General features: G+C 47.1%; 1 protein-coding gene across 1 annotated transcript; it reads right to left on the minus strand.

Moving 5' to 3' along the window:
* Positions 1-16,934: 16,934 nt before the first annotated feature.
* Positions 16,935-18,389, minus strand: LOC120039530 (early nodulin-75-like). The gene has a single exon (XM_038984942.1). It carries the CDS (start codon positions 18,387-18,389, stop codon positions 16,935-16,937), a length of 1,455 nt encoding a protein of 484 aa, XP_038840870.1.
* Between the last annotated feature and the right edge of the window lie 40 nt (positions 18,390-18,429).

Genomic DNA, 18,429 nt, shown 5'->3' on the forward strand with positions numbered 1-18,429 from the left:
AAGGAAGGAACTGGAGTAAACAGGACTAGTAAAGGAAGGAACTGGAGTAAACAGGACTAGTAAAGGAAGGAACTGTAGTAAACAGGACTAGTAAAGGAAGGAACTGGAGTAAATAGGACTAGTAAAGGAAGGAACTGTAGTAAACAGGACTAGTAAAGGAAGGAACTGGAGTAAACAGGACTAGTAAAGGAAGGAACTGGAGTAAACAGGACTAGTAAAGGAAGGAACTGGAGTAAACAGGACTAGTAAAGGAAGGAACTGGAGTAAACAGGACTAGTAAAGGAAGGAACTGGAGTAAACAGGACTAGTAAAGGAAGGAACTGGAGTAAACAGGACTAGTAAAGGAAGGAACTGGAGTAAACAGGACTAGTAAAGGAAGGAACTGGAGTAAACAGGACTTGTAAAGGAAGGAACTGGCGTAAACAGGACTAGTAAAGGAAGGAACTGGAGTAAACAGGACTAGTAAAGGAAGGAACTGGAGTAAATAGGACTAGTAAAGGAAGGAACTGTAGTAAACAGGACTAGTAAAGGAAGGAGCTGGAGTAAACAGGACTAGTAAAGGAAGGAACTGGAGTAAACAGGACTAGTAAAGGAAGGAACTGTAGTAAACAGGACTAGTAAAGGAAGGAACTGTAGTAAACAGGACTAGTAAAGGAAGGAACTGTAGTAAACAGGACTAGTAAAGGAAGGAACTGTAGTAAATAGGACTAGTAAAGGAAGGAACTGGAGTAAACAGGACTAGTAAAGGAAGGAACTGGAGTAAACAGGACTAGTAAAGGAAGGAACTGGAGTAAACAGGACTAGTAGAGGAAGGAACTGGAGTAAACTGGACTAGTAGAGGAAGGAACTGGAGTAAACAGGACTAGTAAAGGAAGGAACTGGAGTAAACAGGACTAGTAAAGGAAGGAACTGGAGTAAACAGGACTAGTAAAGGAAGGAACTGGAGTAAACAGGACTAGTAAAGGAAGGAACTGGAGTAAACAGGACTAGTAAAGGAAGGAGCTGTAGTAAACAGGACTAGTAAAGGAAGGAACTGTAGTAAACAGGACTAGTAAAGGAAGGAACTGGAGTAAACAGGACTAGTAGAGGAAGGAACTGGAGTAAACAGGACTAGTAGAGGAAGGAACTGGAGTAAACAGGACTAGTAAAGGAAGGAACTGGAGTAAACAGGACTAGTAAAGGAAGGAACTGGAGTAAACAGGACTAGTAAAGGAAGGAACTGGAGTAAACAGGACTAGTAGAGGAAGGAACTGGAGTAAACAGGACTAGTAGAGGAAGGAACTGGAGTAAACAGGACTAGTAGAGGAAGGAACTGGAGTAAACAGGACTAGTAAAGGAAGGAACTGGAGTAAACAGGACTAGTAAAGGAAGGAACTGGAGTAAACAGGACTAGTAAAGGAAGGAACTGGAGTAAACAGGACTAGTAAAGGAAGGAACTGGAGTAAACAGGACTAGTAAAGGAAGGAACTGGAGTAAACAGGACTAGTAAAGGAAGGAACTGGAGTAAACAGGACTAGTAAAGGAAGGAACTGGAGTAAATAGGACTAGTAAAGGAAGGAACTGGAGTAAACAGGACTAGTAAAGGAAGGAACTGGAGTAAACAGGACTAGTAAAGGAAGGAACTGGAGTAAACAGGACTAGTAAAGGAAGGAACTGGAGTAAACAGGACTAGTAAAGGAAGGAACTGGAGTAAACAGGACTAGTAGAGGAAGGAACTGGAGTAAACAGGACTAGTAAAGGAAGGAACTGGAGTAAACAGGACTAGTAAAGGAAGGAACTGGAGTAAACAGGACTAGTAAAGGAAGGAACTGGAGTAAATAGGACTAGTAAAGGAAGGAACTGGAGTAAACAGGACTAGTAAAGGAAGGAACTGGAGTAAACAGGACTAGTAAAGGAAGGAACTGGAGTAAACAGGACTAGTAAAGGAAGGAACTGGAGTAAATAGGACTAGTAAAGGAAGGAACTGGAGTAAACAGGACTAGTAAAGGAAGGAACTGGAGTTAACAGGACTAGTAAAGGAAGGAACTGTAGTAAACATGACTAGTAAAGGAAGGAACTGGAGTAAACAGGACTAGTAAAGGAAGGAACTGGAGTAAACAGGACTAGTAAAGGAAGGAACTGGAGTAAACAGGACTAGTAAAGGAAGGAACTGGAGTAAACAGGACTAGTAAAGGAAGGGACTGGAGTAAACAGGACTAGTAAAGGAAGGAACTGGAGTAAACAGGACTAGTAAAGGAAGGAACTGGAGTAAATAGGACTAGTAAAGGAAGGAACTGGAGTAAACAGGACTAGTAAAGGAAGGAACTGGAGTAAACAGGACTAGTAAAGGAAGGAACTGGAGTAAACAGGACTAGTAAAGGAAGGAACTGGAGTAAACAGGACTAGTAAAGGAAGGAACTGGAGTAAACAGGACTAGTAAAGGAAGGAACTGGAGTTAACAGGACTAGTAAAGGAAGGAGCTGGAGTAAATAGGACTAGTAAAGGAAATGTTGTTTCTGCTGTAGGAAGAGAAAAGGCCTGATTTGACAGTAGCTGTATAGAAAACAGCAGTGTCTCTCAAAAGGACAGAGAGGAGATGGATTATGGCCCTAATGGCCGTGATTGGGAGTCCCGTAGGGCGGCGACACAATTAGCCCAGCGTCCTCCGGGTTTGGCCGGGGTAGGCCGTCATTGTAAATAAGAATTTGTTCTTAACTGACTTGCCCGGTTAACTAAAGGTTAACTAAATTTAAATAACTATAATAGTAAACTACTAGGGTGCTTTTTGGGAAGCAGCCATTGGGAAGCAGCCACTGGGAAGCAGCCACTGGGAAGCAGCCACTGGGAAGCAGCCATTGGGAAACAGCCATTGGGATGCAGCCAATGGGAAGCAGCCATTGGGATGCAGCCAATGGGAAGCAGCCAGTGGGAAGCAGCCACTGGGAAGCAGCCACTGGGAAGCAGGCATTGGGAAGCAGCCACTGGGAAGCAGGCATTGGGAAGCAGCCACTGGGAAGCAGGCATTGGGAAGCAGGCATTGGGAAGCAGCCACTGGGAAGCAGGCATTGGGAAGCAGCCATTGAGAAGCAGCCACTGGGAAGCAGCAATTGGGATGCAACCATTGGGAAGCAGCCACTGGGAAGCAGCAGCTTTCCTCTGAGGGACAAGGGATGTTGAGTTAACAGTCTCTGTTGTAGCTGTTCACTTCAACATGTTGAAGTCATGATTCACTATCTCCCTGTCTCTCTCTCTCTCTCTCTGTCTGTCTCTGTCTCTCTCCCTGTCTCTCTTTCTCTCTGTCTCTGTCTCTCTCCCTGTCTCTCTCTTTCTCTCTGTCTCTGTCTCTCTCCCTGTCTCTCTCTTTCTCTCTGTCTCTGTCTCTCTCCCTGTCTCTCTCTTTCTCTCTGTCTCTCTATCTCCCCCCCCCTCTCTCTCTCTGTCTTTTTCTCCCCCGCTCTGAGACTGTTCTGCATATAAAATGAGATTACCAGGCGCACTCCTCTTTCTAATGGGGACCCCGTGTTACCACACAACAACAGTGGGATGACCTTCCGGTTAAGAGGGCCACAGAGACGCATCTGTCGGTGTGTGTGTGTACGTGTACGTGTACGTGTGTGTGTGTGTGTGTGTGTGTGTGTGTGTGTGTGTGTGTGTGTGTGTACGTGCAGGCTTGACTTTCCGTTCCGTGAGACGAAACGTAGCGTTGCTTTGCCCTTCTTCCCTCGGTCAGACAGAGTCCACAGGCTGTATTGACATTCATGAAGCTATGAGTCTGAACACACAGCCCTGGCCAGCTATATGCAGACATGTCATCACAGGCCTTAACGAAGGGAAGCCAGTGACTGATCCACCTCAATAAGAGACTAGTGGATCTCTTCGTGTGCTTCAATCAGACTTGATCAATGACAGAAGCAGCAGGTCTGATTTCCAGACAGGTGCAGTCAGAGTCTATATCTCTCTCTCTCTCTCTCTCTTTCTCTCTCTATAGTCTCTCTCTCTCTTTCTCTCTCTATAGTCTCTCTCTCTCTCTCTCTCTATAGTCTCTCTCTCTATCTCTCTTTCTCTCTCTATAGTCTCTCTCTCTATCTCTCTTTCTCTCTCTATAGTCTCTCTCTCTCTCTCTCTCTATAGTCTCTCTCTCTCTCTTTCTCTCTCTATAGTCTCTCTCTCTCTCTCTCTCTCTCTCTCTCTCTCTCTCACTCTAGTCTCTGTCTCTCTCTCTCTCTCTCTTTCTCTCACTCTAGTCTCTCTCTTTCTCTCTCTCTCTCTCACTCTAGTCTCTGTCTCTCTCTCTCTCTCTAGTCTCTGTCTCTCTCTTTCTCTCTTTCTCTTTCTCTCTGTCTCTCTAGTCTCTTTCTCTCTCTATAGTATCTCTCTCTCTCTCTCTCTCACTCTAGTCTCTGTCTCTCTCTCGCTCTCTTTCTCTCACTCTAGTCTCTCTCTCTCTCTCTCTCTCTCTCTCTCTCTCTCTCACTCTAGTCTCTGTCTCTCTCTCTCTCTCTCTCTCTCTCTCTAATTCTGTCTCTCTTTCTCTCTCTCTCTTTCTCTCTTTCTCGCTCTCTCTCTCTCTTTTTATCTCTCTCTCTGTCTCTCTAGTCTCTGTATCTCTCTCTTTCTCTCTCTCTCTCTCTCTCTATGTCTCTCTAGTCTCTGTCTCTCTCTCTCTTTCTCTCTCTCTCTTTCTCTCTCTATAGTCTCTCTCTCTATCTCTCTTTCTCTCTTTCTCTCTCTCACTCTAGTCTCTCTCTCTCTCTCTCTCTCTCTCTCTAATCTCTGTCTCTCTTTCTCTCTCTCTCTTTCTCTCTTTCTCACTCTCTCTCTCTCTTTTTATCTCTCTCTCTGTCTCTCTAGTCTCTGTATCTCTCTTTCTCTCTCTCTTTCTCTCTCTCTCTGTCTCTCTAGTCTCTGTCTCTCTCTCTCTTTCTCTCTCTCTGTCTCTGTCTTTCTCTCTCTTTCTCTCTATCTCTATTTCTCTCTATCTTTCTTTCTCTCTCTCGTTCTCGCTCACTCAAAGTGTTTGACATACACACTCCTATAAACACAGCTATTTACATCATGTAGCCCAAGTAGACATATTAAAATGTTTATTATCTGATCCCCACAGCTGCGGTCTCTGCAACAGATTAACCAAAAAACTGCTTCAGTGCCAAGTACCTCAGTCACTAAACACGTCCCCAGGCTCAACAGCTAAAGAGACGGATAGAGGCCAGATCATCTTGGCTAGCTGAAGGTCTTCAGACCCAGGATGGTTCCTCATTTAATAGTGTGTTTTAACAGGCCCAGACCCTGGGAGACTCTGGTTGGTAGGCCCTGGGAGACCCTGGTTGGTAGACTCTGGGAGACCCTGGTTGGTAGACTCTGGGAGACCCTGGTTGGTAGACTCTGGGAGACCCTGGTTGGTAGACTCTGGGAGACCCTGGTTGGTAGACCCTGGGAGACCCTGGTTGGTAGACTGGGAGACCCTGGTTGGTAGACTGGGAGACCCTGGTTGGTTGACTCTGGGAGACACTGGTTGGTTGACTCTGGGAGACCCTGGTTGGTTGACTCTGGGAGACCCTGGTTGGTAGACTCTGGGAGACCCTGGTTGGTAGACTCTGGGAGACCCTGGTTGGTAGACTCTGGGAGACCCTGGTTGGTAGACTGGGAGACCCTGGTTGGTAGACTCTGGGAGACCCTGGTTGGTAGACTCTGGGAGACCCTGGTTGGTAGACTCTGGGAGACCCTGGTTGGTAGACTGGGAGACCCTGGTTGGTAGACTGGGAGACCCTGGTTGGTAGACTCTGGGAGACCCTGGTTGGTAGACTCTGGGAGACCAGGAGGAGGTGTGATTCCTTGCCCAGATCATGGGTTAGACTCTGTGGGAGGTGTGATTCCTTGCCCAGATCATGGGTTAGACTCTGGGGGAGGTGTGATTCCTTGCCCAGATCATGGGTTAGACTCTGTGGGAGGTGTGATTCCTTGCCCAGATCGTGGGTTAGACTCTGGGGGAGGTGTGATTCCTTGCCCAGATCATGGGTTAGACTCTGTGGGAGGTGTGATTCCTTGCCCAGATCGTGGGTTAGACTCTGGGGGAGGTGTGATTCCTTGCCCAGATCGTGGGTTAGACTCTGGGGGAGGTGTGATTCCTTGCTCAGATCATGGTTTAGACTCTGGGAGAGGTGTGATTCCTTGCCCAGATCATGGGTTAGACTCTGTGGGAGGTGTGATTCCTTGCCCAGATCATGGGTTAGACTCTGTGGGAGGTGTGATTCCTTGCCCAGATCGTGGGTTAGACTCTGGGGGAGGTGTGATTCCTTGCTCAGATCATGGTTTAGACTCTGGGAGAGGTGTAATTCCTTGCCCAGATCATGGGTTAGACTCTGGGGGAGGTGTGATTCCTTGCCCAGATCGTGGGTTAGACTCTGGGGGAGGTGTGATTCCTTGCTCAGATCATGGTTTAGACTCTGGGAGAGGTGTAATTCCTTGCCCAGATCATGGGTTAGACTCTGAGGGAGGTGTGATTCCTTGCCCAGATCATGGGTTAGACTCTGGGGGAGGTGTGATTCCTTGCCCAGATCATGGGTTAGACTCTGGGGGAGGTGTGATTCCTTGCCAAGATGATTATTGAAGATATTCTTTGAAGAGGCGGGGTTTCAGATGTTTTCAGAAGATGGACAGGGACTCTGTTGTCCAGGTTCAGGGGGAAGATGGACAGGGACTCTGTTGTCCAGGTTCAGGGGGAAGATGGGCAGGGAGTCTGTTGTCCAGGTTCAGGGGGAAGATGGGCAGGGACTCTGTTGTCCATGTTCAGGGGGAAGATGGGCAGGGACTCTGCTGTCCAGGTTCAGGGGGAAGATGGACAGGGACTCTGCTGTCCAGATATCTGCCAGGCACAGACTAGTCGCAAGATTTCATCTGTAGAAAGAGGTGAGAAAGAGGTCAAGATGTAGGGTGGTTCTGTGTGAGAGAGACCAGTGGACTCAATAGGCTGAGTGAAGGAGTTGGACCAGTGGACTCAATAGGCTGAGTGAATGAGAGAGACCAGTGGACTCAATAGGCTGAGTGAATGAGAGAGACCAGTGGACTCAATAGGCTGAGTGAAGGAGTGGGACCAGTGGACTCAATAGGCTGAGTGAATGAGAGAGACCAGTGGACTCAATAGGCTGAGTGAATGAGAGAGACCAGTGGACTCAATAGGCTGAGTGAAGGAGTGGGACCAGTGGACTCAATAGGCTGAGTGAATGAATGGGACCAGTGGACTCAATAGGCTGAGTGAATGAGTGGGACCAGTGGACTCAATAGGCTGAGTGGATGAGAGAGACCAGTGGACTCAATAGGCTGAGTGAATGAGTGGGACCAGTGGACTCAATAGGCTGAGTGAATGAGTGGGACCAGTGGACTCAATAGGCTGAGTGAATGAGAGAGACCAGTGGACTCAATAGGCTGAGTGAATGAGAGAGACCAGTGGACTCAATAGGCTGAGTGAATGAGAGAGACCAGTGGACTCAATAGGCTGAGTGAATGAGAGAGACCAGTGGACTCAATAGGCTGAGTGAATGAGTGGGACCAGTGGACTCAATAGGCTGAGTGAATGAGAGAGACCAGTGGACTCAATAGGCTGAGTGAATGAGAGAGACCAGTGGACTCAATAGGCTGAGTGAATGAGAGAGACCAGTGGACTCAATAGGCTGAGTGAATGAGTGGGACCAGTGGACTCAATAGGCTGAGTGAATGAGTGGGACCAGTGGACTCAATAGGCTGAGTGGGACCAGTGGACTCAATAGGCTGAGTGAATGAGTGGGACCAGTGGACTCAATAGGCTGAGTGAATGAGTGTGACCAGTGGACTCAATAGGCTGAGTGAATGAGTGGGACCAGTGGACTCAATAGGCTGAGTGAATGAGTGGGACCAGTGGACTCAATAGGCTGAGTGAATGAGTCGGACCAGTGGACTCAATAGGCTGAGTGGGACCAGTGGACTCAATAGGCTGAGTGAATGAGTGGGACCAGTGGACTCAATAGGCTGAGTGAATGAGTGGAACCAGTGGACTCAATAGGCTGAGTGAAGGAGGGGGACCAGTGGACTCAATAGGCTGAGTGAATGAGAGAGACCAGTGGACTCAATAGGCTGAGTGAATGAGAGAGACCAGTGGACTCAATAGGCTGAGTGAATGAGAGAGACCAGTGGACTCAATAGGCTGAGTGAATGAGAGAGACCAGTGGACTCAATAGGCTGAGTGAATGAGAGAGACCAGTGGACTCAATAGGCTGAGTGAATGAGAGAGACCAGTGGACTCAATAGGCTGAGTGAAGGAGTGGGACCAGTGGACTCAATAGGCTGAGTGAATGAGTGGGACCAGTGGACTCAATAGGCTGAGTGAATGAGAGAGACCAGTGGACTCAATAGGCTGAGTGAATGAGTGGGACCAGTGGACTCAATAGGCTGAGTGAATGAGTGGGACCAGTGGACTCAATAGGCTGAGTGAATGAGAGAGACCAGTGGACTCAATAGGCTGAGTGAATGAGAGAGACCAGTGGACTCAATAGGCTGAGTGAATGAGAGAGACCAGTGGACTCAATAGGCTGAGTGAAAGAGAGACCAGTGGACTCAATAGGCTGAGTGAATGAGTGGGACCAGTGGACTCAATAGGCTGAGTGGGACCAGTGGACTCAATAGGCTGAGTGAATGAGTGGGACCAGTGGACTCAATAGGCTGAGAGAATGAGTGGGACCAGTGGACTCAATAGGCTGAGTGAAGGAGGGGGACCAGTGGACTCAATAGCCTGAGTGAAGGCGTGAGACCAGTGGACTCAATAGGCTGAGCGAATGAGTGGGACCAGTGGACTCAATAGGCTGAGTGAATGAGTGGGACCAGTGGACTCAATAGGCTGAGTGAATGAGTGGGACCAGTGGACTCAATAGGCTGAGTGAATGACTGGAACCAGTGGACTCAATATGCTGAGTGAATGAGTGGGACCAGTGGACTCAATAGGCTGAGTGAATGACTGGAACCAGTGGACTCAATAGGCTGAGTGAATGAGTGGGACCAGTGGACTCAATAGGCTGAGTGAATGAGTGGGACCAGTGGACTCAATAGGCTGAGTGAATGAGTGGGACCAGTGGACTCAATAGGCTGAGTGAATGACTGGAACCAGTGGACTCAATAGGCTGAGTGAATGACTGGAACCAGTGGACTCAATAGGCTGAGTGAATGACTGGAACCAGTGGACTCAATAGGCTGAGTGAATGACTGGAACCAGTGGACTCAATAGGCTGAGTGAATGACTGGAACCAGTGGACTCAATAGGCTGAGTGAATGAGTGGAACCAGTGGACTCAATAGGCTGAGTGAATGAGTGGAACCAGTGGACTCAATAGGCTGAGTGAATGAGTGGAACCAGTGGACTCAATAGGCTGAGTGAATGAGTGGAACCAGTGGACTCAATAGGCTGAGTGAATGAGAGAGACCAGTGGACTCAATAGGCTGAGTGAAAGAGTGGAACCAGTGGACTCAATAGGCTGAGCGAATGAGTGGGACCAGTGGACTCAATAGGCTGAGCGAATGAGTGGGACCAGTGGACTCAATAGGCTGAGTGAAGGCGTGAGACCAGTGGACTCAATAGGCTGAGTGAATGAGAGAGACCAGTGGACTCAATAGGCTGAGTGAATGAGTGGGACCAGTGGACTCAATAGGCTGAGTGAATGAGTGACACCAGTGGACTCAATAGGCTGAGTGAATGAGAGAGACCAGTGGACTCAATAGGCTGAGTGAATGAGTATAACCAGTGGACTCAATAGGCTGAGTGAATGAGAGAGACCAGGGGACTCAATAGGCTGAGTGAATGAGAGAGACCAGTGGACTCAACAGGCTGAGTGAATGAGTGGAACCAGTGGACTCAATAGGCTGAGTGAATGAGTGGGACCAGTGGACTCAATAGGCTGAGTGAATGAGAGAGACCAGGGGACTCAATAGGCTGAGTGAATGAGTGGGACCAGTGGACTCAATAGGCTGAGTGAATGAGAGAGACCAGTGGACTCAATAGGCTGAGTGAATGAGAGAGACCAGTGGACTCAATAGGCTGAGTGAATGAGTGGGACCAGTGGACTCAATAGGCTGAGTGAATGAGTGGGACCAGTGGACTCAATAGGCTGAGTGAATGAGTGGGACCAGTGGACTCAATGGGCTGAGTGAATGAGTGGGACCAGTGGACTCAATAGGCTGAGTGAATGAGAGAGACCAGTGGACTCAATAGGCTGAGTGAATGAGTGGGACCAGTGGACTCAATAGGCTGAGTGAATGAGTGGGACCAGTGGACTCAATAGGTTGAGTGAATGAGTGGGACCAGTGGACTCAATAGGCTGAGTGAATGAGTGGGACCAGTGGACTCAATAGGCTGAGTGAATGAGAGAGACCAGTGGACTCAATAGGCTGAGTGAATGAGAGAGACCAGTGGACTCAATAGGCTGAGTGAATGAGTGAGACCAGTTGACTCAATAGGCTGAGTGAATGAGTGGGACCAGTGGACTCAATAGGCTGAGTGAATGAGTGGGACCAGTGGACTCAATAGGCTGAGTGAATGAGTGGGACCAGGGGACTCAATAGGCTGAGTGAATGAGTGGGACCAGTGGACTCAATAGGCTGAGTGAATGAGTGGGACCAGTGGACTCAATAGGCTGAGTGAATGAGTGGGACCAGGGGACTCAATAGGCTGAGTGAATGACTGGAACCAGTGGACTCAATAGGCTGAGTGAATGAGTGGGACCAGGGGACTCAATAGGCTGAGTGAATGACTGGAACCAGGGGACTCAATAGGCTGAGTGAATGAGGAGCAGATGTCGTCAACCTTCTTTTCAAAGCGGTTGACAAAGTTGTCCGCAGAGAGGGGAGAGGGGGGGGGGGGGGGGGGGTGGATTACGGAGGGAGGAGATGGTGGTAAACAGTTTCCTAGGGTTAGAGGCAGAAGCTTGACATTTAGAGTCATCTCCCTCTCTCTCGCCTCTTCTTGCTGTGTGCTCAGTGGTTAATTGAGAGAACAGGGGGGTGGGGGTCTGCCTCGTATCCAGCTGGCTGTGTGGGCCCCCACGACCTCCTGGTCACTATAAACAAAGATCACGGGATTCAGGAAGAGATTCAGGAAGATATTCAGGAAGAGATCCAGGAAGAGATTCAGGAAGAGATCCAGGAAGAGATTCAGGAAGAGATTCAGGAAGATATTCAGGAAGAGATCCAGGAAGAGATTCAGGAAGAGATTCAGGAAGAGATTCAGGAAGAGATTCAGGAAGAGAATCAGGAAGAGAATCAGGAAGAGAATCAGGAAGAGAATCAGGAAGAGAATCAGGAAGAGATTCAGGAAGAGATTCAGGAAGAGAATCAGGAAGAGAATCAGGAAAAGATCCAGGAAAAGATCCAGGAAGAGATTCAGGAAGAGATCCAGGAAAAGATCCAGGAAAAGATCCAGGAAGAGATCCAGGAAGAGAATCAGGAAAAGAATCAGGAAAAGAATCAGGAAAAGATCCAGGAAAAGATCCAGGAAAAGATCCAGGAAGAGATTCAGGAAGAGAATCAGGAAGAGAATCAGGAAGAGAATCAGGAAGAGAATCAGGAAAAGATCCAGGAAAAGATTCAGGAAAAGAATCAGGAAAAGAATCAGGAAGAGATTCAGGAAGAGAATCAGGAAGAGAATCAGGAAAAGATCCAGGAAGAGAATCAGGAAGAGAATCAGGAAGAGATTCAGGAAGAGAATCAGGAAGAGAATCAGGAAGAGATCCAGGAAAAGAATCAGGAAAAGAATCAGAAAAAGAATCAGGAAGAGAATCAGGAAGAGAATCAGGAAGAGAATCAGGAAAAGATCCAGGAAGAGATCCAGGAAAAGAATCAGGAAGAGAATCAGGAAGAGAATCAGGAAGAGAATCAGGAAGAGAATCAGGAAAAGAATCAGGAAAAGATCCATGAAGAGATTCAGGAAGAGAATCAGGAAAAGATCCAGGAAGAGAATCAGGAAGAGAATCAGGAAGAGATCCAGGAAAAGATTCAGGAAAAGATTCAGGAAGAGAATCAGGAAGAGAATCAGGAAAAGAATCAGGAAAAGAATCAGGAAAAGATCCATGAAGAGAATCAGGAAGAGAATCAGGAAGAGAATCAGGAAAAGATCCATGAAGAGATTCAGGAAGAGATCCAGGAAGAGATCCAGGAAGAGATCCAGGAAGAGAATCAGGAAAAGATTGTTCTATCTGTGGTCTCACCATGTTTTTACCTGGCTGCACTAGTTGTACAGCTGTGGTTTGTTCTAAGCCTCATGACTGGAGGTGTGAAATAGACTGTTTAGTGACTCTTGACTTACAGCACACAGGGAATGGATCCTCTCCAAGACTGGGCTAGAAGGATAGGAGCTGACTGTCAAACAAAAGGAGACAGAAAACAGTTTGGAACTGAAAAACCTCAACCAAATCTGCCCAGTGTCTGTGTGGTGTAGTCACTCACATGCATTATGAAGTCACTGAGTTACTTACGTCCCCTAAACGTTAAGACTTTTTGTTGTTGACTGTAAGACTAAACGTGGACCAAAGAGCTCACTGAATCAACAGTACCTGGCTGCATAGAGTAGAGTGGTGCCTTTAGGAGAAGTAATTCCAAGAGCTCACTGAATCAACAGTACCTGGCTGCATAGAGTAGAGTGGTGCCTTTAGGAGAAGTAATTCAAAGAGCTCACTGAATCAACAGTACCTGGCTGCATAGAGTAGAGTGGTGCCTTTAGGAGAAGTAATTCAAAGAGCTCACTGAATCAACAGTACCTGGCTGCATAGAGTAGAGTGGTGCCTTTAGGAGAAGTAATTCAAAGAGCTCACTGAATCAACAGTACCTGGCTGCATAGAGTAGAGTGGTGCCTTTAGGAGAAGTAATTCAAAGAGCTCACTGAATCAACAGTACCTGGCTGCATAGAGTAGAGTGGTGCCTTTAGGAGAAGTAATTCCAAGCCCTTTTCCTCCTCCTGTAGGATATGAATAGTCACTCTCTTTCAACAAAACAAATTCCTGTCCAGTCTCACAGATGAGGTAATAAATTGGCTTGATGTCATGAAACCCTTTTCATCCACAAAAACCTCTCAAGTAGAATCTCTCTCTCTCTCTCTCACTCTTCAGAGAGAGAAAAAACTCCACTCAACCGACATTTTAATTTATCTCTGTGTACAAAAGCTGAAGGCCTCTTCTTCTCCTCCTCCTCCCTCACAACTCTTTATCTGGCACCTCCCCAACTCTCCTCCACCTCCCAGTCAAAAGGAGGGAGCTGGCCCTCTCTCTCTCTGGCACCTCCCCAACTCCCCCCCCCCCTCCCAGTCAAAAGGAGGGAGCTGGCCCTCTCTCTCTGGCACCTCCCCAACTCCCCCCCCCCCCCCCCCCCCCCCCTCCCAGTCAAAAGGAGGGAGCTGGCCCCTTTGTGGCTGTTGTTAAAGCAGGGGCCTTCCAGAGGAGCTGTGCTGAGCTCCCCAGACCCCTCTGATCCCCAGACCCCTCTGCTCCCCAGACCCCTCTGATCTCCTCACTGGCTTTATTTAGGAGCTCGCCACTCAAAAACCTCCCTCCATCCATCCCTCCCTCCCTCCCTCCATCCCTCCCCCGCACACAATCCATTCACACTTCAAAGGTGCCCGGCGCCTGCTAACCATTCAGGAATGATGTCATCCTAAACCTCTCGCTCCGCTCTTCTCTCCCACTCTCTTATCAAACCGAGCTGAAAGCATTGGAGCACCCGTTGGTTGGTAGCAGAGTTTGATCCGGTCCACTGGGTGCAGGTTACTGGGAGAGTAACCTCGTCCTCAGGATATTGCGCACGGCGCAGTGAAGCCTGGGACATCTAGTTGGCCTTAGTAGGAAGTGACCGCAGATTTCAATGGGAGTGACCTCCTGAGTAAAGTTTTTGTCATCGTTAAATTTTTTGCCAATCGGTTCCCTTTGGCAGAACTCTTCCCATGAGTCTCAGTGTGTTACCGAGCAAGAGCAACACTTCGCCCTAAAGACAATGGCCAGAATAAATCAACATAACTCCAGGAATCTGTCATTCATTTAGAAGTTTTGCAGAGGAGTTCTTGATCGTGCAATTTAACATCTAGCTACGAAGTTTAGTGGTTGAAGGAGCGGGGTTTCTGACGTTTGATAATGTCCATTACATCTCTAATCCTGAGACAGACACTTGTCCATTACATCTCTAATCCTGAGCTAGACACTTGTCCATTAGACTACATCTCTAAACCTGAGCCAGACACTTGTCCATTACATCTCTAAACCTGAACCAGACACTTGTCTATTACATCTCTAAACCTGAGCTAGCCACATGTCCATTACATCTCTAAACCTGAGCTAGCCACATGTCCATTACATCTCTAAACCTGAGCCAGACACTTGTCCACTACATCTCTAAACCTGAGCCAGACACTTGTCCATTACATCTCTAAACCTGAGCCAGACACTTGTCCATTACATCTCTAAACCTGAGCCAGCCACATGTCCATTAGACTACATCTCTAAACCTGAGCCAGACACTTGTCCATTAGACTACATCTCTAAACCTGAGCTAGCCACATGTCCATTACATCTCTAAACCTGAGCAAGACACTTGTCCATTACATCTCTAAACCTGAGCTAGCCACATGTCCATTAGACTACATCTCTAAACCTGAGCCAGACACATGTCCATTACATCTCTAAACCTGAGCCAGACACTTGTCCATTACATCTCTAAACCTGAGCTAGCCACATGTTCATTACATCTCAAAACCTGAACCAGCCACATGTCCATTACATCTCTAAACCTGAGCTAGCCACATGTCCATTAGACTACATCTCTAAACCTGAGCCAGACACTTGTCCATTAGACTACATCTCTAAACCTGAGCTAGCCACATGTCCATTACATCTCTAAACCTGAGCCAGACACTTGTCCATTACATCTCTAAACTTGAGCCAGACACTTGTCCATTAGACTACATCTCAAAACCTGAACCAGACACTTGTCCATTACATCTCTAAACCTGAGCCAGACACTTGTCCATTAGACTACATCTCAAAACCTGAACCAGACACTTGTCCATTACATCTCTAAACCTGAGCCAGACACTTGTCCATTAGACTACATCTCAAAACCTGAACCAGACACTTGTCCATTACATCTCTAAACCTGAGCCAGACACTTGTCCATTACATCTCTAAACCTGAGCCAGACACTTGTCCATTACATCTCTAAACCTGAGCCAGACACTTGTCCATTAGACTACATCTCTAAACCTGAGCCAGACACTTGTCCATTAGACTACATCTCTAAACCTGAGCTAGCCACATGTCCATTACATCTCTAAACCTGAGCCAGACACTTGTCCATTACATCTCAAAACCTGAACCAGACACTTGTCCATTACATCTCTAATCCTGAGCTAGCCACATGTCCATTAGACTACATCTCTAAACCTGAACCAGACACTTGTCCATTAGACTACATCTCTAAACCTGAGCCAGCCACTTGTCCATTACATCTCTAAACCTGAGCCAGCCACATGTCCATTAGACTACATCTCTAAACCTGAGCTAGCCACATGTCCATTACATCTCTAAACCTGAGCTAGCCACATGTCCATTACATCTCTAAACCTGAACCAGAAACTTGTCCATTACATCTCTAAACCTGAACCAGACACTTGTCCATTACATCTCTAAACCTGAACCAGACACTTGTCCATTAGACTACATCTCTAAACCTGAACCAGACACTTGTCCATTACATCTCTAAACATGAACCAGACACTTGTCCATTAGACTACATCTCTAACCCTGAACCAGTCACTTGTCCATTAGACTACATCTCTAACCCTGAACCAGACACTTGTCCATTACATCTCTAAACCTGAGACAGACACTTGTCCATTAGACTACATCTCTAAACCTGAGCCAGACACATGTCCATTAGACTACATCTCTAAACCTGAGCCAGACACTTGTCCATTAGACTACATCTCTAAACCTGAGCCAGACACTTGTCCATTACATCTCTAAACCTGAACCAGACACTTGTCCATTAGACTACATCTCTAACCCTGAACCAGACACTTGTCCATTAGACTACATCTCTAAACCTGAGCCAGACACTTGTCCATTAGACTACATCTCTAAACCTGTTCCTTCAATAAGCCAGCTACTGTAGTAACAGACCAGCTCGTTCAACACTAAATGCTATAATCCTTCAATAAGCCAGCTACTGTAGTAACAGACCAGCTCGTTCAACACTAAATGCTATAATCCTTCAATAAGCCAGCTACTGTAGTAACAGACCAGCTCGTTCAACACTAAATGCTATGTTCCTTCAATAAGCCAGCTACTGTAGTAACAGACCAGCTCGTTCAACACTAAATGCTATAATCCTTCAATAAGCCAGCTACTGTAGTAACAGACCAGCTCGTTCAACACTAAATGCTATGTTCCTTCAATAAGCCAGCTACTGTAGTAACAGACCAGCTCGTTCAACACTAAATGCTATAATCCTTCAATAAGCCAGCTACTGTAGTAACAGACCAGCTCGTTCAACACTAAATGCTATGTTCCTTCAATAAGCCAGCTACTGTAGTAACAGACCAGCTCGTTCAACACTAAATGCTATAATCCTTCAATAAGCCAGCTACTGTAGTAACAGACCAGCTCGTTCAACACTAAATGCTATAGTCCTTCAATAAGCCAGCTACTGTAGTAACAGACCAGCTCGTTCAACACTAAATGCTATAATCCTTCAATAAGCCAGCTACTGTAGTAACAGACCAGCTCGTTCAACACTAAATGCTATGTTCCTTCAATAAGCCAGCTACTATAGTAACAGACCAGCTCGTTCAACACTAAATGCTATGTTCCTTCAATAAGCCAGCTACTGTAGTAACATTATTGGTTGGTAGACACATGGAGGTGTTGTGGGAGATGATTGGCTGGTAGACACATGGAGGTGTTATGATTGGTTGGTAGACACATGGAGGTGTTGTGATGATTGGTTGGTAGACACATGGAGGAGTTGTGATTGGTTGGTAGACACATGGAGGTGTTGTGGGAGATGATTGGTTGGTAGACACATGGAGCTGTTGTGGGAGATGATTGGTTGGTAGACACATGGAGGTGTTGTGGGAGATGATTGGTTGGTAGACACATGGAGGTGTTGTGATGATTGGTTGGTAGACACATGGAGGTGTTGTGGGAGATGATTGGTTGGTAGACACATGGAGGTGTTGTGATTGGTTGGTAGACACATGGAGGTGTTGTGGGAGATGATTGGTTGGTAGACACATGGAGGTGTTGTGATGATTGGTTGGTAGACACATGGAGGTGTTGTGATTGGTTGGTAGACACATGGAGGTGTTGTGGTGATTGGTTGGTAGACACATGGAGGTGTTGTGGTGATTGGTTGGTAGACACATGGAGGTGTGGTGGGAGATGATTGGTTGGTAGACACATGGAGGTGTGGTGGGAGATGATTGGTTGGTAGACACATGGAGGTGTGGTGGGAGATGATTGGTTGGTAGACACATGGAGGTGTGGTGGGAGATGATTGGTTGGTAGACACATGGAGGTGTGGTGGGAGATGATTGGTTGGTAGACACATGGAGGTGTGGTGGGAGATGATTGGTTGGTAGACACATGGAGGTGTGGTGGGAGATGATTGGTTGGTAGACACATGGAGGTGTGGTGGGAGATGATTGGTTGGTAGACACATGGAGGTGTTGGGGAGATGATTGGTTGGTAGACACATGGAGGTGTTGTGATTGGTTGGTAGACACATGGAGGTGTTGTGATGATTGGTTGGTAGACACATGGAGGTGTGGTGGGAGATGATTGGTTGGTAGACACATGGAGGTGTGGTGGGAGATGATTGGTTGGTAGACACATGGAGGTGTTGTGGTTGGTTGGTAGACACATGGAGGTGTTGTGATGATTGGTTGGTAGACACATGGAGGTGTTGTGATGATTGGTTGGTAGACACATGGAGGTGTTGTGATGATTGGTTGGTAGACACATGGAGGTGTTGTGGGAGATGATTGGTTGGTAGACACATGGAGGTGTTGTGATGATTGGTTGGTAGACACATGGAGGTGTTGTGGGAGATGATTGGTTGGTAGACACATGGAGGTGTGATGATTGGTTGGTAGACACATGGAGGTGTGATGATTGGTTGGTAGACACATGGAGGTGTGATGATTGGTTGGTAGACACATGGAGGTGTTGTGGTGATTGGTTGGTAGACACATGGAGGTGTTGTGGGAGATGATTGGTTGGTTAGACACATGGAGGTGTGATGATTGGTTGGTAGACACATGGAGGTGTTGTGATGATTGGTTGGTAGACACATGGAGGTGTTGTGATTGGTTGGTAGACACATGGAGGTGTTGTGGATGATGGTTGGTAGACACATGGAGGTGTTGTGGAGCTTGATTGGTGGTAGGACCATGGAG

The sequence above is a fragment of the Salvelinus namaycush genome, unplaced genomic scaffold, assembly GCF_016432855.1.
Source record: "Salvelinus namaycush isolate Seneca unplaced genomic scaffold, SaNama_1.0 Scaffold2775, whole genome shotgun sequence".
NCBI lineage: Eukaryota > Metazoa > Chordata > Actinopteri > Salmoniformes > Salmonidae > Salvelinus > Salvelinus namaycush.

Bases quoted from the DNA above. Each gene is read 5' to 3' on its own strand.
- LOC120039530 (XM_038984942.1), bottom strand. From the start codon at position 18,389: ATGTGTCTACCAACCATCATCCACAACACCTCCATGTGTCTACCAACC.